Source organism: Peromyscus eremicus, chromosome 22 (genome assembly GCF_949786415.1).
Source record: "Peromyscus eremicus chromosome 22, PerEre_H2_v1, whole genome shotgun sequence".
NCBI lineage: Eukaryota > Metazoa > Chordata > Mammalia > Rodentia > Cricetidae > Peromyscus > Peromyscus eremicus.
In genome coordinates this window covers 40,505,716-40,528,058 of record NC_081437.1, presented here as the reverse complement: position 1 = coordinate 40,528,058, position 22,343 = coordinate 40,505,716, and the positions used below count along the sequence as shown (strand labels likewise).

Genomic DNA, 22,343 nt, shown 5'->3' with positions numbered 1-22,343 from the left:
TGTCTGACTATGCCAGCATCTGCCTGACTCTGGAGGGCTCCCACAGTAGGCATGTCTCATGTTGTGCCTGCCGCCTGGTTGCTCTAGGGTTATTATTAGAATGCACCCAAAGACAATAAAAAGCAAGTCTTTTTTTTTAAACATTACTATTTTTTAATAGTTTATTTGTTTTTATTTTATGTGCATTGGTGTCCTGCCTGCATGCATGTCTGTGTGAGGGTGTTAGGTCTTAGAATCATAGACAGTTGTGAGCTGCCTTATGGGTGCCGGGAATCAAACCCGGGTCCTCTGGAAGAGTGCTCAGCACTCTTAACCTCTGAGCCATCTCTCCAGCCCTACAAGTTGTTCTTTTTAAAATCAATGTTTCCCTTTTAGGTAACGGAGGTGGTTTGAATAAGAATGCCCCCCCCCATAGGCACAACAAGGAGTGGCACTACCTGAGAAGGATTAGGAGGTGTGGCCTTGTTGAAGGAAGTGTGTCATTGGGGGTGGGTTTTGAGATTTCAAAAGCCCAAGCCAGGCCCAGTGTCTTTCTCTTCCCGCTGCCTGTGGCTCCAGATGTAGAACTCTCAGGTACTTCTCCAGCACCATGTCTGCCTGCATGCTACCATGCTCTCCATCATGATGATAGTGGACTAAACCTTTGAAACTGTAAGCCAGCCCCAGTTAAATATTTTCTTTTATCAGAGTTACGTTGGTCATAGTGTCTCTTCACAGAAATAGAACAGTGACCACGACAGTAATTAAGACACAACCTGGCCCTGTGTGGCTGTGATTGGGATCTATGTGTGTGTTAAGCCGTGGCATATTTTTGCTTATCTCTCACTTCCTGTCTGTTTTGGTTGCTGAGGTCTCACCATGGTGACAAATAGTTCAGTCCTTCACTGCCTCTCCTTGGATGGACAGCCTCCAGGCATGGTTTCAGAGGCCTCCTTACTCATGTAGCTCAGTCCTGACTGATCTTGCCTTTCTCACTTCCAGGAAGCATGGCTGATACTCCAAAGGAAGGAAAACTGACCAGATTTTTGGACTTCACCCAGCTGATTGACATGGCCTCTGAGTGCGTAGGAGGAAAGGTAAGCAGGGTTCTCAAGGGCAGGAAGTTGATGTTAGGTTTGAGCACTGAGGGGCCCACTCAGGCTGCTCTGACCTGAAGTAAATTAGAGTCAGGCTGAAGAAGCAATGGGCTGTTGAGGAGGCCCAGTCCTGGCAGAGTTCTGAAGAGCTGAACTGAATCCCAGGCAACTTTGAGCTAGGGAAGCAGTATGTACATGTACATAATACCTGTGTGTGTTTGTGGTGTGTGTGTACATAATGCATGTATGTGTATATAATGCATGTGTGTGTACATAATGCATGTATGTGTATATAATGCATGTGTGTGTACATAATGCATGTGCATGTGTACATATTGCATGTGTGTGTGGTGTGTACATAATGCATGTGTGTGTATATAATGCATGTGTGTGTACATAATGCATGTGCATGTGTACATAATTCACGTGTGTTAATGCACATGTGCAGAGAGCAGAGGATGATGCCAGGTGTCCTGTCACTCTCCACCCTAATCCTTTGAGACAGGCTCTCCCGCTGAACCTGGAGCTTGCCATTTTCCAGATATTCTGGCAGTCAGTGAGCTGTAGAGATCCTCCTGTCTCTGCACACCCAGCACCGGGTTGTAGATCCATATGGGCCACACATGGCTTTTTACATTGCTGAGGATTTGAACTCAGAACTTACGCGTGTACAGCAAGAATTCTTACCCACTGAGCCTTTCTCCCCATCTAATTTTTTTCTTTTTCCTTCCTTTCTTCCTTCTTTCCTTTCTTTTTTCTCTCCTCCTTTCCTCCTTCTTTCACGTGAGTTGTACACGTGTGTGCACATGTGTCTGTGTGCAGGGGTGTGTGCCCATGTGTATGCAGAGGCCAGAGGAGGAAACTGGGCCCCTTCCTCTGCCCTTCTCTACCTCATTTCCTTTGAGATAGGTCTCTCACTGAATCTGGAACTTGCCGTTTTTCCTTTTGCTGGGCCGATGGCCAGAGTCCCCCATGATCCTCCTGTTTCCACCTGCTTCCAATGTGGGGCGACAGGTGTATGTGTGTGCCCGTGCCGGGCCTGGCCTTTTTATGGCTGGGATCTAAATGCAGGTCCTATGCATACACAGCAAGTGCTCTTACCCACCGGGCCATCCCCCCCCATTTTCTCTCTATTGATCTCTTTGTGAAAGAACCTCAAGGCTAAAAAAGGACAGACAGGTTTGGTGGGTAGGGAAGGAAGGGGGTAGGTCTGGGAAGAGTTGGAGGGAGGGAGGATGGATCTGACCAAAACGTGCGTATTGTACAAAATTCTCCAAGAACTTTATGTCTGTATCTGTAAGAGCCGTAAGCCTGAGAGAAGGAAGCTGGCTTATTTGCATTCCAGGTGTGAGACATTCCCATTCCCATTCAGACTGTAAAAGGGATTCAGAATAAAAGGGGAGGAAGAAATGGTTCAGGAGGAGGCAGGCTTGAGACCCAAATGCTTTGAAAGCATGGTAGGGGAACTGCACTGTCTCTTCCCTGAGGCAATTTCACATATTCTTTTTAATGCATTCCCTAACGTTTCTCTAGAGGAGGGAATAAAGTGTGTTTTATTAACTTACAGTAATTTCATCTTGTTTATTTTAATTTTTTATTCATCTATTTGTTTTACATCCTGCTGCAGCCTCCCCCCATCCTCATCTCAAGCTCTTTTCCATTCTCTCCTACTCCCCACCCCCATCCCCTTCTCTTCCATCTCCATCCAGGAAAGGGCAGGTCTCCCATAAGCATCAATAAAACATGGCATATCAAGTTGCAGTAAGACTAAAGACCTCCCTATGTATTAAGGCTGGGGAAGGCGACCCAGTATGAGGAGTAGGGGAGTAAAAAGAGTTAAAGCCAGTAGAAGTTGGAGACAGCCCCTGTTCCTGCTATTAGGAATCCCACAAGAGGACCAAGTTACACAATTGTAACATATATGCAGAGTGACTAGTCTCATGCAGACTCCCTGGTTGTTGATTCAGTCTCTGTGAGTCCCTGTGAACCCAAGTTAGTTGGTTGTGTGAGCCTTCCCGTGGTGTCCTTGCCCCCTCTGGCTCTACACTCCTTTCTCCTCTACCACAGGATTCCTGAACACCACCTAATGTCTGGCTGTGGGTCTCTGCATCTGCCTCCATCAGTCACTGGATGACAATTGGGCCAGGCACCAATCTGGTGACAAGACATGACCAGTTCAGGCTACTTATCGGCTATTGCTAGGAGTCTAAGCTGGGGTCTTCCCCATAGACTCCTGGGAGATTCCCCTGCAATTGGCTTTTGCCTGACCCTGAAATGCCCCCCCCTCCATCAGTCCCCCTGAGAGCACTCCCCTTCTGTCCCCCACAACCTGATCGCTCATGTTCCCATCCTCACCTACCCTCAGTCCACTCTCAAAATCTCTGTTTCTGGGAGATCTGGGTGTCCCCTCGTGAACTCTCCTTGTTACCTAGTATGCCTGGTTCTATAGACTGTAGCATAGGTATCTTTTATTTTATAGCTAATATCTACTTATGAATGAGTAAGACAAACATATCATGTTTGTCTTTCTCGGTCTGGGTTACCTCACTCAGGATGATTTTTTTTTTAAGTTCTATCTATTTGCCTGCAAATTTCCTGGTGTCCTTGTTTTAACAGTTGAATAATACTCCGTTGTGCAAATGTACCACATTTTCTTTTTCCATTCCTTGATTGAGGGACATCTAGGTTGTTTCCAGGTGCTGTCTATTACAAATAAAGCTGCTATGAACATGGTTGGGCAAATGTCCTTGTGGTATGACTGAGCATCCTTGGGGTAGATGCCCAAGAGTGATATAGCTGGGTGGTAGGTTGATTCCTTTCTTCTCTTTGTCCAGGTTTTGTTTGCGACGGATGACTTTTTCGCCCCTGCAGAAAACCTTATAAAGGTATGGCTCCAGGCATCCTGCGTGGTGAATGATTGGCTTAGCTGAAGCTCTGCAGCCATGTACATCGAAACCTATGGGCATATCTGGGGCAGAAGCCATGTGGTGTGGACTGGGCAGGAAGGATCAGACCCCTGGAAAGGCGCCCGATTCAGCACCAGCTTCCAGGGAACATATAGAGACAGGCGGAGCCAGGAGAGGAAGGGAGGGCCGGGTTGCCAAGGGGGAAAAGCTGAGGTCACTGAGTATGCCCCTTAACTAATGTGGACCCCATATCCTGGGCTTGGAAGAAAATAGACGCATCTTGAATTTTGGGGAATTTCTTTTTAAGTACAATAGCTAGGGTATTCTTGGTTAAAAAGTGGGCCAGTGGGGCTGGGAGATGACTCAGCATATAAAGTACTTGCTTTGTAGGCCTGAAGACCTATGTTCAATCCCTGTAACCCGAGAACCAGAGAACCAGTTCTTGAAAGCTATTTGCTGACTCCACACACACGCCATGGCTCACCTCTACCACACACACACACACACACACACACACACACACACACTCACACACTCACACACTCACACACACACACACACACACATACACACACCACACACATGCCATGGCTTACCTCTACCACACACACACACACACACACACACACACACACACACACACACCACACCACACACCATTAATAATAAAAACAAAAACTGAACTGTGGACAAATAGAGCTTGGGAGACGGCTCAGTGGATAAGGTGCTTGCTGTGTGAGTGTAAGGATCCTGAGTTTGGATCCTCAGAATGCACAAAGAAACGAGCTACAGAGGTGCATGCGCCTATAATCCCAGCCTGGGAACGTGGAGACAGGAGGTTCCTTGGGCCTTGTTGGCCAGCCAGTCCCATTTAATTGGTGATCTCCAGGTTCAGTGAGAGAGACCCTGCCTCAAAGACAAGTGGGGAATGATTAAAGAAGACACAGGTGTCTATCTGTAGTCTTCACACACATAAGCACGTGCATAGACTCTCTCCCCTCTCTCTCTCTCTCTCTCTCTCTCTCTCTTTCTCTCTCACACACACACACACACACACACACACACACACACACCATGAACGCACCCCCCCCACAAAGGCAGCCCCTAAAGTAGATAAATACAGAGAACCCACAGTGCTGAGAACCCCGCTGTCTCATCACCCATGTAAGCATGAGGGCTCTTAGGTGTGAGGAGGGAAACCCAGGGGTACATGGTCAGTGGGTGTGACGGCATGGCCCCTTCAGCCTTGGTCAGAGGTCCCTAGAGATTGCTGGTGTGTCAGAGCAGGACTTGGCTGCGCTCAGTGCACGTGACTCACTTATTTCTGAAGGCACGGTCCGTGTATCACCTGAATTTTTACTCAGGAGAAAATGCAAATAAAATGAGAGCCAGAGATTTCGTGTCACAGACGAGTAAATGCCAGGGTTCTAGCATCTCATGATGTGCTCTCCTCTCCAAGAGAGCTCAGTGTGTCCACCCTGACCTAACTCACTCAGATCTGTGCTGTTTGCACACCAGGCAAACAGACACAGAAAATATTCATTCTGGTATTTGGAGCGGGAGAAAAATCAGCTTAGATGGAAACCACCTGGGAGTTAGATCAGGAGCGTGGTTCTTCCAGACATACACTCCGTGAGAGTCCCTCTTCAGGGTCCTCTCTTGGCTCTGCCTTGTAGGCATGACAGTTTCCGAAGCTTCAAAAGGGTGGGGTATTCCTAGGTCAAAGGTGGAGCGGCTACCCACTACACCTGGGCCTTTGGGAGTGTTTAACATCCAAACTGTCACGTGTTCTTCCCTTGTGACCAAATCACTCCCAAGCCCCCACATCCTCATGACCATCTCATGGTTTAGGGGTTTCAACACAGGAATCTGGAGACATGAACATTTAGTCCATAACAGAAAAGTCTGGTGCATCTTATACTTTAAAGCAATTGTATCTATAAGTATATGGCATGCTTTGTATTTATTAATGTTTACATGTCTTAAGTACCTGACGTTCTGGAACTGGACTCTTTTCAATGACTGAACTTTTCCCGTGGTCCTTGCAGACCCAGGTCCTCCTCTTCACTGCTGTGTGGCTGTCACTGTCCTTTTTCCTGTCCATGCACATTTCAGTGGGTCACATTTAACTATGCATCCTTCATTGTAGAGCAGGCTCTGGACTGTGAGAAAACCCTAGGGCCAGCCTAGGGTCTTTTTTCAAATATGTTAACTGTTACCCTTTCTACACAGTAAGTACTTTTTCCTCCTATCACCCTGGAGTGTGAGGACTTTGGAATATTTTAGATGATTAGATCAAGGATGCTCCATCTGTTCATAAAGTTAATAAACATGTTGCCAGAATCTATACATCTTTAAGCACGGGCACTTCTTATGTAGCCTGACATGTCTCCGTGTCCATGATGGTCTTTGTTGGGAAAAAGCACTAATATCACCTTCAGCTGGAGCCTTTTCTTTGTTCAGTTTATAAAATAATCACTCAGAGGCTTAATATTAATTACAAACTGTTTGGTCTACGGCTCAGGCTTATTACTAACTGGTTCTTACATCTTAAATTAACCCATTTCTATTAATCTATCTATTGCCACATATTTTGTGGCTTTACTTGTGTTCTTTACATCTTCCTCCTTTGGCGACTCGCAGTATCTCCCCCGACTCCACCTTTTTTCTCCCTGTATTTTTGTTTGGATTTCCTGCCTGGCTCTGACCTGTCTTGCCACAGGCCAAGGCAGCTTCTTTATTAACCAATGGTAGCAACACATATACACAGCATACAGAAAGACCGTCCCACAACTATCACCTGCCTTTGACCCACGAAGGAAACTGAGGTATGGGGGTGAGTCTACCCCACAGGCTCCAGGCTGGGAGCTCATGAACTGCTCCGTGAGAGGTTGTCCATGAATCATTTCGATGTCACCCCACTCCACTGAGGCTCTGCAGTCACCCTGGTTCTCAAGGGTGAAGCAGATTTCTCAATGGTTCATTTTAAGAGCCTGAGCTGGCATTGCTGCCACCAGGAGTCCTTTCTTTCCCACAAGTGGTGGCATGCACCTACAGCACAAGACCATCAGTGTCTATCCTGACCCCGAGCTTCCAGTGGGTTCTCCGATCACGGTCTCTTTCATTGCTTCGGAAGTGTGTCTGACCTGATCCACTTTGCTCAGGGCCCACCTAGACACAGCAGAGGGGGAAGGATTTGTGGCTCCTGCGTGTGGTCTCCTCTGTGGCTGATAGGGCTTCATTCTGTGGACGGAGCATCACAGACAAGAGTTCTACTCTCAGATGGTACAGAATACGGAGGCACCTCTTGGTCTCAGTGGTAGAGCTGGGCATGAAGGTGTGGCAGATTCTTCCAGTGAGTCCTTGTCTCTTTGCAACACCACCTGACAGGCTGACGACCCAAGCTCTTCATGAATATTAATGATCTCCTGTCCATCTTTTTTTTTAGAGCAGTAGTCCGAGTTTTAAGGAACATGAATATACCCAGTTTGGGAAATGGATGGATGGATGGGAGACCAGGCGGAAGCGGATTCCAGGTAAGGGGTGTGTGTGTGTGTGTGTGTGTGTGTGTGTGTGTGTGTGTGTGAATGTTCATCTTACACTGTGAAGTTTAGAGATGGTGGCTGCTTGGGGCTAGGGATAAGGCTCAGCTGGTAGGGAGCTTGCCTAGTGTATTAGTTGTTTTTTAATTACTGTCATAAAATAATGTGACCAAGGCAACATATAGACAAGAGTTTATTTGGGCTTACAGTTTCAGAGGGCTAGAGTCCATCATGGTGGGGAGTCACGACAGCAAGAGGCATCGAGTGGCAGGAGTGGAAAGCCGAGAGATCACATCTTTAACGGCATGCACAGAGCAGAGAGAGAGAAATGGAAGTAGCTTCAAACCCTCAAAGCCCCTCTCCAGTGACATGTTTCTCTAGCAAAGTCCCACCTCCTGAGCTTCCCCAAATATCACTGCCAATTGGCGTCCAGGTGTTGTAATGCCTTAGCCTATGGGAGACACTTTCCGTTCAAACCACCACACCTAGCATTCAGGAAGCCCTGGGTTTGACCCTTAGCACCATTTAAACCAGGTGTAGTGGGGGCATGCCTATAATCCCAGCCCTGAAGGTGAAGTCAAGAAGATCAGGAGCTCAAGGTAATTCATTCTTGGATCTATAGCCAGTTTAAGCCTGGACTACATGAGAATCTGGAGTGGTGGTCTGTTGTAAGACCAGTATCCTGAAGGCTTGGTAGGTACATGTGGGCACACTGGGGGATTGGGTGGAATGGAGGCTGTATGGAACTCTAAAACAGTAGAGAGTAAGTTTGCAGAAGAGCCAGGCTGGGGGTTTCTACATCAATGGCCCCACTGAAGCTTTCAGAAGTTAATGTCTTTTCCCTGACTGAAAGTTAAAGAAATGAGCCTCATAGAGATTTGTCCTGCAATTTGTCCAGCATAATAATGGGAAAGGATGGGCTTAGAAATCGAGTTGATGTCTCTGAATCCAAGGCCTGTGCATTTTCTAGTTTGATTAGAATTGAGGACCCTCTGGGTCATGGTGGTGCTTGGTGGCCACATTATGAGAATCACCCTGAACATGTGCTTCTGTGGTGGAAGATGGGGCCTCATAGCTTCTGTCATTTCCCCTGTGCTCTCCTCATCTCCCATGGGACCTCATAGGTGTTCTCAGCCCCCATGGGACCTCATGGGTACTCTTGCACTCCCCCATGGGACATCATTGTGGTGATAAATTGTGTTCCCCAATATATATATATAAGCTCTAATAAAGCTTATCTGAGGATCAGAGGAAAAAGCCAGCCACTATATTAAACATAGAAGTCAAGCAGTGGTAGCACATGCCTTTAATCCTAGCATTTGGGAGGCAGAGATCTGTCTGGATCTCTGTGAGTTCAAGGCCACACTGGGAACAGAGCCAGGTATGCTGACACATGCCTTTAATCCCAGTGCTAACCATAGAGGTCTGGAGATCTGTACAGACAGACAGGAAGTGATGTAGCTGGGCAGAGAGAGGAAGTGAGATGGCAGATCAGAAAGGCATATAGGCGTGGGTAGACAGGAAGTAGGTCTCTGGCAGCTGAGGAGTCAGTAAGGCGAGGTTGGTTGTGGCTTGTCCTATTCCTCTGATCTCTCAGTTTTCACCCCAATATCTGGCTCTGGGTTTTTTTTTTTTTTTCTTAATAAGACCGTTTAGAAATTCGTCTTACACATCATGGGCATTCTTGTGGTCCTGTTGTACAGGTCATGACTGGTGTGTCATCCAGCTGGGGGTACAGGGCATTATCCGTGGCATCGACGTGGACATTTCTTACTTCTCAGGGAGCTATGCTCCCCGCATGTCAATTCAAGCAGCAAACTTGAGTGAAGGTATGTAGGAGCCACTGTCTCCAGGGAGGAGTGTGGGACCGCAGGCACCTCTGACTCAGCTGGATGCTAATTTTCCTGTAAACATTTCCTGTGAAGCAAATGTGCCAGTGTTCTGAGGTTGTGGGGCTTCCATGGAGCCTATGAAGTAGGTTATGATGGGCTGCCCTGAGGTTTTTGATGTTTGGCTTAACTGCATTTGCTGGTCCCATATAGTGACCATCATTCCCCACAGAGCTTGGGCGTTCTCTCATGTGTGCGCGGCATTTGCTGAGCTGGTTTCTGGGGAGGGTGGGAGGAGTGAGCTGTGCCTCAGAGGGTCAGATGGGTGGAGCCAAGACTAAGATAACTGCAGAGGAGTAGCTCCAGCCCACTTCCGGCTCCAGAAGGGTCTCCACGGTGCAGCATCTCCAGGGTTCTTAGGCTGGGCCCCTTTCTACCTCTGGGAACACTGGATATTGTGGCTTATGCAGGTTTCATAGTTTACTTGCATGATCTGTCATTGACAATTGAATTAGTTACTACATGGTCACATGTGTGCACACACATTTTTACGGAGGATAAACTGTGTTACTGGATACATTGATACTAAAAAAATACTGTGTGCACCGTACCACATCAGGCTCCGCACAGGTGAGCAGGCCCTACTATCCTTAGGTGACCAGCCTCCTGGGAAGTTAATGATGGTCTGAGAGATGGGACTCATGTGAGGTCTGCTTTGACTGTCTGTGGATGCTGAGTCTGAGGCAGATGCCAGGGGAAGGCATCTTCTGGGACTAACTTTGCCATATTCTGAACTCAAAGAAGTTATCGATCTATGGAATTTGACCTAAGTTGAAATGATGAGCCAGTGTGGCACCAGTGTATTCCACTGTCCTCTGAAATGAGTTAGCAAATTGAACAGTGAAGAACACTCCAGTCAGCCTGCTAGCCTCTAACCGGTGATTCTGTGTCCAAAGCAAGGATGTCTTTAGGGCCTTTGGGCAGATGAAAATCGCCACATAACCTCCTGAGAGAGTGTGTCCTCTTTGCTTCTCAACCCTGATGCTGTGTGGTTGTTTTGATTTCAGAAAAAGTGCCAGACATCCCACCAAGAGGAGTCAAGACAGGAGCTGCAGCGACACCTGAGGAGTTTGGAGTCATTAGCGAGGTAAGACGCTGGTTCTGTGTGCCCGGGGTTGCGAACAGACTGTTGCAGGCCTGGCTGTATGAGGCAATTGTCTGGGATGTACCGCCAGGCATCCAGGGCCTCTTGTACTTACACGGTGTGACAGCGCAGGGGTTCCCTCCGTGTTCATTCCCCTCTGTGTGGGAGAATGGCCTGGCTGTTCACACCATGAAGGGTCAGCGGGCACTGCCTGTGGCTGTATATTGCTGCTGACCCTGCTGGGGAACCCTCCACATTTACCTCGCGTAGTGATCTGACCAAGTAACTTTTGGTGAACTTAGTAAGATAAACAAATGGGGTTTGTGCTGGGCACCTTCTGATTGTGTTAAGTTTGTCCAGTAATTAATTTGTGCGGTTACAAACGTGTTGATCTGTGGCGAACGGGGAACAGCGAATGAGCCAGCTTTCTGAGACCGGCTCAGCCTGCCATCTCCTCAGCCTCAGAGTCCTGGGTCTTAGCTGAATGCCCACATCGCTGCTCTGATTTCTTTTAAGAATCAAGAAGAAGGCATCTGAAAGCTTGTACATTTACAAGCTCCTGTCACTATCACCTAATTGTTATCAGTGTGGGGAAAAAGATCTCCAACCCAGAGTTTATGATTATTAACATGTGTCATTCAGCAACTATCATAATCTCCTCTCCTGATCCTTGCATAGGATAAGAGTGCCTTGCTCTCAAGATCCAGTGCTGATGTTTCTGTATTTATTATTAGCTAAAATCGGACTCCTGGGAGTACCTGGTTCCCATGTCAGAGCTTAAGCCAGGGGACCCTGACTCCAGCCACAACTATTTTTTGGTCAATTCCCAGCAGAGATGGACTCATGTAAGACTCAACATCTTCCCAGGTACGTGTGACAGGGATCTTTGACGGGTGTGCGGCCTTTTTATCTTGTGTTGTCATGTTTGTGAAATATAAAAATAAGCCATCTTTTCCTGGTAATTTGAACTTGGTATATTTTAGGATTGTGATTTGTCTTGTGTATCAAGAAACTGACACTCTACTCACCAATGGTTAGTTAATGAAAATGGATCAGTTTAGTCAGGCGGTGGTGGCGCATGCCTTTAATCCCAGCACTCGGGAGGCAGAGACAGGTAGATCTCTGTGAGATCAAGGCCAGCCTGGTCTACAGTGTGAGATCCAGAACAGCCAGAGCTACACAGAGAAACTCTGTGTCAAAAAACAAACAAACAAAAAGATGTCAAGTTAAGGTGTGCTGGGACTGAGCTGTGCTGGAATTCCATGTCCCCTGACTTTCATTTCACAAGTATGTTAAAAGTTGAGGTAGTATACACACATTATTCTATTTTAATTTTTTACTTATGTGCATGTGTGTGTATCTCTGTATGCACGTATGTGTATGAGTACAGGTGCCTGAAGAGTTCAGAATCAGATCCTTTGGAGCTGGAGTTCCAGGCAGTTGTGAGTGCTGGGAACTGAACTCTGGTCCTCTGGAAGAGCAGCAAGTGCTTGTAAACACTAATCCATCTCCCCAGTCCCTATTTTATTTTTTCTTAAGTGGGAGCTTTAGAGCAATATGTCACAATAACATAGGATTCACCCATTTGAAGTCTACAGTTGAAGTATAAACACAGATACAGGCAGCATAGGTAAAGCTGGGACATTTTATTAGCTCTGAAAGAAATGCAATTCTTGAGTCTGCACCTGTAGCCCAGTGGCAGAATACTTGGCTAGCGCACACAAGGCTCTGGGTTCCGTTTCTCCAGCAATTGCCCCTCACCTTTCCTAACCCTATCCATCAATATACACTTGGTGTTCAGAGATTTGACTATTTTACACCCCAAAGGAACAGAATCATGTTTTACTGGTCATCTGTTCCTCTGGCTTCTTTTACTTAGCATGATGCTTTCAAGAGTCCTCTTGGTTGTACCAGGCAGGGGTGCTTTATTCCTCTCGTGCCAAATGACGTTCTATTTTATGGTTAGAGCACATTTATATATCTGTTTATTAGTTGGTAGACATTTGTTTCTACCTGCTGGATATAATGAATAATGTTGTTAATGTTCACTTATGAAATAATTTTAAAATAATTTGTGTATGTGAGTGTTTTGCCTACTTGTATGTCTTGTGTGCCTAGGGAGGCCAGACAAAGGCATCAGATCCTCTGGAACTGGAGTTACAGATGGGTGTGGGTCACTATGTGGGTGCTGGGAATCGAACCCATGTCCTCTGGAAGAGCAGCCAGTCCTCTTAGCCACTGAATCATTTCTCCATCTCAAATGTGTATGTGTGTGTGTGTGTGTGTGTGTGTGTGTGTGTGTGTGTGTGTGATGTTTCCATCTGTCTTTAGTATATACTTAAGATTGACATTTTGGGCCATATGGTAACTCTGTGCTTGAGGATTTGAAAAATTCTAGACATTTCTCAAATGGGAGCCATGCACGAGGCTTTTGACTTCTTCAGTTCCCTCCAGTGCCAGGCATCTTATTTGTCGTAGTCACCTGGTGGATGTGAAGTGCTGTTTTGCTGTTTTGATTTGCATTTCCTTGGACACCAACGATGGTAACTTTTTGCATGTGTATTGGCCATGGGTATATTTTCTTTGGAAAACTGTCTCTGTCAATCATTTGTTTTCTTGATGAGAGACAATCTAAATGGGGATAAGCTGGGATCTCAAAGGCGTCTTAATCTGCATTCCTCTGATAGCTGAGGATGATGAACACTTCAGATATTGAGAGTCATCTCTTCAGTTCAGCCCATTTTCTGACCGGATAGTTTGGTTTTATTCATCCATATTTTCCTTGCATATTCTAGACATTGATCCCCAGTCTGATGTATGGTTGACCTTCCCTCCTATCTGTAGACTGTATCTTCTTTCTGATTATGCAGAAGCTTTTAAAAATGTGATTCCATTGGTCAGTTCTAGAGGTTATTTCTTGTGTTAATGGAGCTCTTTTCAGAATTCTATGCCTATGCACATTTCATGAAATACCCTCCTCTAATAGTTTCAGGTCTTACCCTGATGTCTTTGATCCATTTAGAACTGATTTTTGTGCAAGGTGAGAGATATGGAGATAATTTCATTTTTCTACACGTGGATATCTAGGGTTTCCAGCTCCATTTCTTAAAGAGGATGTATGTTATTTATTTATTTTTTTAGCATTGCTTGCTTTTGAAATTTTTGTCAAAATCAAGTGGTTGCAACTGAATCTACTTCCAGGCCTTCTATTCCACTGGCCTGCACATTTGTTTTTGTGCCAATGCCACAGTTTTTGTTACTGTGGCTCTGTAGCATAATTTGAGGTCAGGTATGATGACTCTGACAGAATGATGCTTAAAAAAATAATTAAAAAACTACGATTGTGTATATGCCTGTGCATGGTGTCTGACATGAGTGTGGTGGTCAGAAAACAACTTGAATTGCTTCTCTCCATCACGTGGGCTCTAGGGATTGAATTCAGGTCCTCTCTTATGCTTGGCAGCAATCACCTTCACCTGCTGAGCTATTCTGCCAGTCCCAGGAAATTTCTATTTTTGGCATGCCAAAACAGCAACTTCATGTGTTCAATCTAACTTACATGACATTTAAGAGCTGAAGGAATGTCTCAGACATTTCACAGGGCAACCCCTGCCTTGCTGGCTTGGATCCAGAGGGTTGGCCATTGTCTACTGCCCAGTGGGAGGTGAGGGGTGGACGTTGCCTGTGAGATTTCTCCTGCCTGTTCACCCAATCCCTACTGTTTGGTGACAGTTCTACCTGAGATACAGTTTTGAAAGGGACAGGAATAGTAACATACCAGGACACTGTCACTGAGTCACAGTGGAAGAAGAGGCAGTTTTGAGATGCTTCATTATTTCCAAGGTGTGGTGTAGATGTAACCAACCGTCTTATTAAATAAGAAACACAGAGCCGATTTAGAGAAGAAAGCCAAGAGGTCAGAACTAAGAGCCTTACCCTTCCTGCTTCAGCGATCCTGCTTCAGCCAAAAGAGCTCTTCGAAAAAGGGGCCTACTTCCTGTGTGTATGCCTTTTTATAGTCTAGCTGTTCTCCCTTCTCATTGGTTGTAAACCTAAACACGTGACTGCCTTGTCACTGCCTGTATGTACCGCCCTCCAGGTCCTTAAAGGCGTGTGCCACCACCGCTACGCACTTGCTATGGCTCTAAAACTCTGACCCCCAGGCAACTTTATTTATTAACATACAATTAAAATCAATTTCAGTACAAGTAAAATATCACCACATTTCCCCTTTTCTATTTTAATAAAAAGGAAAAAAAAGAAAAAGGTTATAACTAACAAAAGAAAAACTATATACAAAAGTACAATAACTATATACAATATATACAAATAATAAATGTCTAAACAATGTCTAGTCCATTTGTGTTTGACAAATTCAGAGATAATAATTTCATTATCCTATTTTGTTAAGTCCAAAATGTATCTAATTCATTTTCTATCCTAATTAATCTTCAACTATAACTAACTAACCTTCAACTATAACTAACTAATCTTCAACTCCCTCAGAGACCCAAGAAGGAAATAATATTAGCTAACAAAAATAAAAACAGAAAGTGCATGCAAGCAACTTCCAAAAAATTTGTGAGTTGACAGAAACAGCCAGCTGCCTGGACAGTCACCTGAGGTTTCTCCACAGTGTTGGGGTATCATCTTCAGTCTATAGGCTTAGCGTATCTGACAGACTCATTTGTGAAGTAGGATGTACACAAGGTCAACAGTTCAACCACACATTGGGTGAGAGCAGTCCATGCACCAGAAACACCTGAATTCCACTAGTGTCATGTCATGATTCAGGATTTTAAATTCTGGAAATTGTTGATGGTTTTTTAATTCAGCTGTCCATTCTTCTTGGCTGTGTACATATGGCTTCATCTCAGCATCCCGTTCTTCTCCACATCCCTCTATCAAATGCCAGTTTACTATTGAGAGGCGTGAGCTTAGTTACTCTTCAAGAATAACTGTTTCAGCTGCTGTTCCATTGCACATCAGAAGCCATCGGCCCACTGCCTGTATGTACCGCCCTCCAGGTCCTTAAAGGCGTGCGCCACCACCGCCACGCACTTGCTATGGCTCTAAAACTCTGACCCCCAGGCAACTTTATTTATTAACATACAATTAAAATCACATTTCAGTACAAGTAAAATACCATCACAGTGTGGCTGGATATTAACTCTATAAAGAGAAACCTTACTTTTGAAGGATAAAACTGAGAGGTAGATATCTTAATGCTGAAGTGAAGCACCACATCTGGGTGCCAGAGCAGCAGAGTCGCCATCTTGCTCTTCCTCTTGCTGGGTTAGCCCCTCTTGCTTTTTTAAGATTTCATGACCTCAAAGTCTGGTTTAATAGGTTGGAAACAAAGATATTCACTCATTATCAGAATATTTTCAGAATACTCAATTTCACCTTTTTTTCTTTTTTTGGCGGGGGAGGATTTTGAGAGTGTTTCTCTGTAACCCTGGCTATCCTGGGGCCTCAAACTCAGAAATCCACCTGCCTCAGTCTCCTGAGGACTGGAATTAAAGGCCTGTGGCTCTACATCGGGCACCAGTTCTTTTCCAATGTCAAAATATGTGGGGCTCAGATTCAGCATTTAGTTACATGATAGGAACTTCTTTGCAAAAACTGCTTGGCTGCTGCTCTCCAGAAAGCCACATCCAGACGAAGGAGCAGGCTCGTTTGTGATGCTCAGGGGCTGTGAGTGGATCCAGGCGGCCGTTTGCTTCCATGCTTGTCTTATGTCAGGCCGCGCTTCTTGGCAGCAAGCAGGTTTTCAGAGGATCATCACCTTGTGTCTCGGATGCACTGCAGAGCAGTGTGGTGTGAGTTGGTGTTGGAATCTGCGGTGCTGGCTTCTGATGCCAAATATTTAAAAAAAAAGAGTTTTCTTTGTGTGTGTGTGTGTGTGTGTGTGTGTGTGTGTGTGTGTGTGTGTGTTTGTATACATGTGTGCAAGTACCCACAGAGGCCAGAAGAGGGCGTTGGATCCTCTGGAGCTGGAGATACAGGTAGGTGGATGTGAGTCACTCAGTGTGAATGCTGGGAACTGAACTCCTGTCCCCTGCGAGAACATCAAGTGCTCTCAACTGCCAAACCACCTCTCCTGCCCCCAAACATACTATGTGACAAACGTCCAGTTGATTTTGATTTTACTGGAACAGTTTAATAAGGAAGCTGGTGTTCTACCACATACTGGGAACTTCATGGATGTGACACACTCTGTAACTGGTCTGCCCTCCAGGGATTTTATACTCTGTGTCTGTGGCATCAATATTAGCAGAGACTTAAAACGTGCAAACAAAACAAAAAAGGTAGCTTCAGGCTATGACTACAGCAATGGAGTAAAGGAGAAGGGAGACGTGATAACATTTGCTGGTGAGTCAGACAGGGGCCTAGTGGATGGGAAGGAGACGTGTGCGCAAGATGAGTGAAGACATTTTTGGAACCCTGGCGCTCGAGGGCCAAGAATGATAAGTAGTGTTGGCGGCCTGAGAAGTCGCTCAGGTGCAGAGCAGTGTCTACTGCAGGGGCCCGGGCAGAAGAGGGCTTACTGTGTTGTAAAACTAGTAGGAAAGGAGGTGGGCCAAGGCCGGCAGGCCCCAGGGAACACGATACCCCAGAAACCAGCTTCTCCCAGCTAACACAGACACCTTCCCTTCTCAGATGGTGGCATCGCACGCCTCCGAGTGTACGGTACTGGACAGAGGGACTGGACTTCATCGGGTGCCAAGGATCCTGTAGACCTTGTGGCCATTGCTTTTGGGGGAGTCTGTGTAGGATTTAGTAATGCGCACTTTGGTCATCCAAATAATATGATAGGTGAGAGGACATCCCAGGAGCCAGCCTTCATGTCCAAGTATGGGCGCTGGCATTGCAAGCTGGGCATGGCCAGAGTGATGCCCGGGGTGGGGGTGGGGACTCTCTCGGAGAACGGGGGTCACTAGATGCCTTTGTGATGTGGAATGGGTCAGTAAGAGTCATGGTCCTTCTTAATTTTGGCCTAAGTAGCTGCTATAAATAACAAAAACAAAACCAGTCAACCCCATGGCTGTGAATTCACTGAAATATCAACTCCATTGAAATGAATTTATGTAGCGATATTTGGGGTTATAGGATGTGAAATTTAATGACAGCAAATCCATTCCCACATTCAAATTAAATCAAAGGTCCCTCCATTAACCCCAGCTATTTCCTGTAGGTGTTGGCAAGCCCAGGTCCATGGCAGACGGCTGGGAAACTGCGAGGAGGCTGGACAGACCCCCTGTGTTAGAAGTAAGATCAGCAACAACTGTCGTTCTGAGGTTTTCTAGAAAAGGTTTAAAAACACTTCTTTCACTTTACATCAAGGAAAACTGCACTTCATTAGGGAGCCTTCATTAGGGTATGATGTGCATGCCTGTAATCCCAGCACTGGGGAGGTAGAGGCAGGAGGATCAGGAGTTCAAAGCCATCCTTAGTTACTTTTGCCATTAATTTTAACTGTCAACTTGATACAACCTAGAGTCACTTGGGAAGAGAGTCTTAGGAATGATCTAGACCAGATCGGCCAGTGGGCATGTCATTGGGGGGATTGTCTTGATTGTTAATTGGTGTAGGAAGACCTAGATCATGTGGGTAGCACCATTCCCTGGTGTGGGTCCCTGGGTCCTGTAAGAGTAGAGAAGGTGAGAACACTAGACAAGCGGGCAGCATGGCTACACTCGTTTCTCTCTGCTTTTGACTGTGGATGGATGTGATGTGACTACCTGATGGAGTTCCTGCCTTGACTTCCCGAGACGCTGGATGGTGACTTGGAATTGTCAGCCCACTAAACTCTGTCTTCTTCCCCTGTACCGCTCTCTGTCAGAGTGTTATAGCAACAGAAATTGAACCAGGGAAGCCACAGGGTGTACCAGGCTTTTTCTTTTAGGCCATCAACCAGCTCCCAAATTATGACAGAGACATATTATTAATTTTGAATGCTCGGCTTAGCTTAGGCATATTTCTGGTTAGCTCTTTTAACTTAAATTAATCTATTTCTCTTTATCTACCTTTTGCCTCAGGACTTTTTACCTTTTCTTACTTTCCTGAAGTCTCTATGTCTGTCTGTCTGGTGTCTGCCTGGCTTCTAGCCCTGGAGCATCTCCCTCGTTCTCTTCTCCTTCTCCTCCTTCTCTCTCAAGCCTAGATTTCTCCTCCTTTTTATTCTCTCTGCCCACTAGCTCTGCTTATCATTTCTCCAGCCTAGCTATTGGTCATTCAGCTCTTTATTAGATCAATCAGGTGCCTTAGGCAGGCAAGGTGAAACAAATGCAGCATATCTTTACATAATTAAACACACATCCTTACATCATTAAACAAATGCAGCATAAACAAAAGTAACACACTTTTACATGGTCAAAGTAATATTCTGCAGCATAAACAAATGTAACACATCTTTGCCTAGTTAAAATAATATACCACAACAATAGGGCCGTTCTGGGCTACATAAGACCATGTGTTTCGAAACACAAGCAGACAGAACATCCCAAAGCAAAACAAACCAAACCCAACAAACCCCTGTAATCCATAGTCCAAGTTTCTGTTACTATTTTTTACATTTTTTCAAATTTTCTGCTGTATTTCCACAATTCTACCTAGTGCAGCAGTACACTAAATTTTACCAGAAGACTAAACATGCCTTGTTGGCTGCTCTTGTCAAATCTTTTTAACTGTTCCATTTATTTGCTAAAGAAAGAAAAGAATCTGAAGTTTATTTTCTCATTTTAATTAATTAAGTCATTAACTAATTGTCAGCATTGGCTTGCTACCTCCACCATGAAGATCTGGGGGACTGAACTCAGGCCTGGTAGCAAGTGTCTGTATCTGCTAAACCATCTTGCTGGGCCCCCAGAATCTATAGGTTAATGGTGCAAAAGAATGAATTTGGTTGGAAAGCCTGGAGGAAACACTGGTTTAATAACTTTTAAGGTCCATGTTCCCCTGAGTGAGATGGTCTAGGTGAGCCTGTGACCCACAGAGGATGTTAGAACCAAGTCAACAGTTTAATTAAACCTCAACCAAATCAAACCAAAACCACATTTGTTTTGCCATTGAAAACTTACAGCTGCTCCTCTCTCTGGGGTCTGACTTCCTGCCATCAAGGCCTTCCAGATATAAATAGACCCTTCCTTCCAGAGAAGCAAGGTTTGGAGGCCAATCATCATCAGAAAGGATGATAACTAGGAGAGTACTTGCTTTGGAAGGTCAAACAGTTTGGAGGACCCACGAGCTGAAGTAGGTCAGCATCTTTGTGTCTGGAGCACTCTTCATGAACTTATTACCAGCATAGAAATTGCATCGCGTGCGTGCGTGCGTGCGTGCGTGTGTGTGTGTGTGTGTGTGTGTGTGTGTGTGTTTGTGTGTGTGTTGACTGGGTCCCAGGTAGCCAGGCTGGCCTCGAACCTCTGACTTCTCTCACCCAAGTGATGAGATTACAGACGTGTATCAAGCCACCAAACTTGGCTTGTTTGTAGTAAGCATGGGACCAATTGTCAACTCCTCCTGCTGGTGTTTAGGTTGGCTTCCTTGAGTCCAAGTTGGCTTATGACTCATTGTTTCTTTTTAATTCCAGAATGATGAGAACGGCCTTCTCCAGGTCCCGGGTTGTGAGTGGGCGGTGTTCCGATTGGCACATCCTGGAGTCATCACCCAAATTGAAATCGATACGAAGTACTTTCAAGGTAAGCCTCAAGGCAGGCTGAACCTTAGAGCCGGTGTGTCCACCGAGCAGGTAACAGGTGCAGTGGGAGTCAGCTGAGGCGTTGGCCTTCCTATTCAGCCATGCAGCTTTAAGGAGGTTCACTCTAATTCTGCCATCGAGTGTCTCTTGAGAAGCCCTAGTTGGCTGGGTGGCTCTGAAGGTCATCTTGTTGAAAGCCATGAAAGGAAGAAGGGTTTTAGCTCTAGGACAGAGCTTGTCTTGACTCTCCAGGCTGTGAGCCAGTGGCTTAAAGAGACAGGCCCACGACACACGTGAGATTCCAGGCTGCTGTGAGGCAGGCTTCCTTAGGAGCAAAGAGCATGTGAGAAAAGCAGAGAGGGGATCTAGTAGTAAAAAGAATCTGGACAGCAGCCAGGTTAGTCTGTACTTGCTTCCTCATATATGTTGCCCACTGTATTAAGAAAATCGAAGAGGCTAGGGGAGTGTCTGTTAGATGATCAAAGTACTGGATTGGGCATCTCATGATTGTCTAGCTGTCTTTATAACAGATGGCAGCAGTTTATATTCATATTTTGGGTGGTTGGTTTTTTGAATGACTTCCAAATCATGATTTTTTAATACTGATTATATGAAGGCTTGATAGTACAATGAGGGTCAGGTTCCTTAGTGGGTATAAAGTGTTTTCAAAAATTTTTATAGTTTTGGCTCCCTTTTGGCAGACTGCAGTTTATTTATTTAGCCGATGGTGTGTGTGTGTGTATACGTGTGTGTGTGTGTGTGTGTGTGTGTGTGTGTGTATGCAGTTGCATGGGGGTCAGAGGTTGGTGTCCTGTGGAAAGACCTCATTAGAGATTGCATTTCTGTTCTCTCTGATCATCGAGACTGACAAGCTTATCCCGACGGGCAGGTGATATGCCAGCTCTTTTGTGTATGCTTGACATTTAATAGCATCTTTAGTCCACAGTTCTCCTCATGACAGGTGTGGGATAAACTGTTTTCATGAGGGAGTTTAGTCAAAGTCAACAAGCAACGAATCCTGTTCACTGGTGCTCCAAATAGGTCATGAAAATAAGCTGCTGGACCCTGGTCATCTCTCGGGAACACTGTGGTGAGACTCAGGAGGGAGGGAGTATGACCATACCCCTGGTATCAACGTGTGCACATGTCATGGACAGACACGGCAGCTCTGATGTTCTGCTTATGTTCTCCCTGCATTCACACATGACCCACATACAAGGCCACTTTCCCAGGAGATGAGCACTAATGGGGCATGTAGGCAGTGAGGGGCTTCTGCCAGGGCTCTGAATCTCCATCTTGGAGGACTCCCCACAAGATCATGTGACCCTTCCCCTAGGGCCTCTGACGCTTGGAGATGATTCTATGAAGTCCCAAAGAGAAGAGAGGCTCAAGGCTGTAGTCTTTCATCTGGAGACCACCTAGCAATCCTGGGGCCCAGATTGTTTGACTAAGGCTCAGCACCCATTAGAGTAGCCTACAATTATAACTCCTCTTCTTCGTGCTTTTCTTCACTTGAAAGCGTTATTTATTATTATTTTTATGTGTAGATGTGACTGCAGGGAACCATGGTGGTTACATGGGGGTCAGATCCCCTGGAGCTGGAGATAGACGCAGTTGTGAAAGCACTCTTAACTACTGAGCCATCTCTTCAGCCCCAGGACTTCTTTGTTTTGTCACATTATGAAGTGACAGTGTAAGGCAAGCAGTTCCCGGCTCCATCATGACCTCAGAGGTGCTACGTAGCAGTAAGCAAGCAATTTAGTTTGCAGTCTGTGATGCTTATCAAGTACACCCAGCTTTCAAGGTATGAATGCATCCAACTAATACATGGCTGCCTGATTCTCATTCCTAGGAACCACACACGATCCTGGATGCCACAAGGCAGTCCAGTTCCATTCTTTCCTTTCTCCTACACTGTACTTTTTGCTTAGGAAGAACTCTGGCTTGTTCCTGATTTTTTAAAATTAATTAATTAATATTTATTTATTTTATTAATTTTTTTCATTTTACATGCCAACCACAGTTCCCCCTCCCTCCCCTTCTCCCACTCCCCCCATTTCCCCCCACCCTACACCCCATCTACTCCTCAGAGAGGGTAAGGGCTCCCTTGGGGAGTCAACAAAATCTGGCATACCAAGTTTAGGCA

General features: G+C 45.6%; 1 protein-coding gene and 1 long non-coding RNA gene across 2 annotated transcripts in view; one reads left to right on the top strand and one right to left on the bottom strand.

The window, feature by feature from the left end:
* The window catches only part of Allc (allantoicase), a 35,265-nt gene that overhangs the window by 11,197 nt on the left and 1,725 nt on the right, over window positions 1-22,343 (top strand). Inside the window, exons 3-11 of the mRNA XM_059248201.1 lie at window positions 982-1,076; window positions 3,911-3,961; window positions 7,431-7,518; window positions 9,228-9,353; window positions 10,421-10,500; window positions 11,232-11,364; window positions 17,161-17,316; window positions 17,696-17,769; window positions 20,090-20,198. Of these exons, the coding sequence (XP_059104184.1) occupies window positions 987-1,076; window positions 3,911-3,961; window positions 7,431-7,518; window positions 9,228-9,353; window positions 10,421-10,500; window positions 11,232-11,364; window positions 17,161-17,316; window positions 17,696-17,769; window positions 20,090-20,198 (907 nt within the window). The 5' untranslated portion in view covers window positions 982-986. The remainder of the gene's footprint in view (window positions 1-981; window positions 1,077-3,910; window positions 3,962-7,430; window positions 7,519-9,227; window positions 9,354-10,420; window positions 10,501-11,231; window positions 11,365-17,160; window positions 17,317-17,695; window positions 17,770-20,089; window positions 20,199-22,343) is intronic.
* The window catches only part of LOC131897342 (uncharacterized), a 33,448-nt gene that overhangs the window by 10,535 nt on the left and 570 nt on the right, over window positions 1-22,343 (bottom strand). The window lies entirely within an intron of this gene.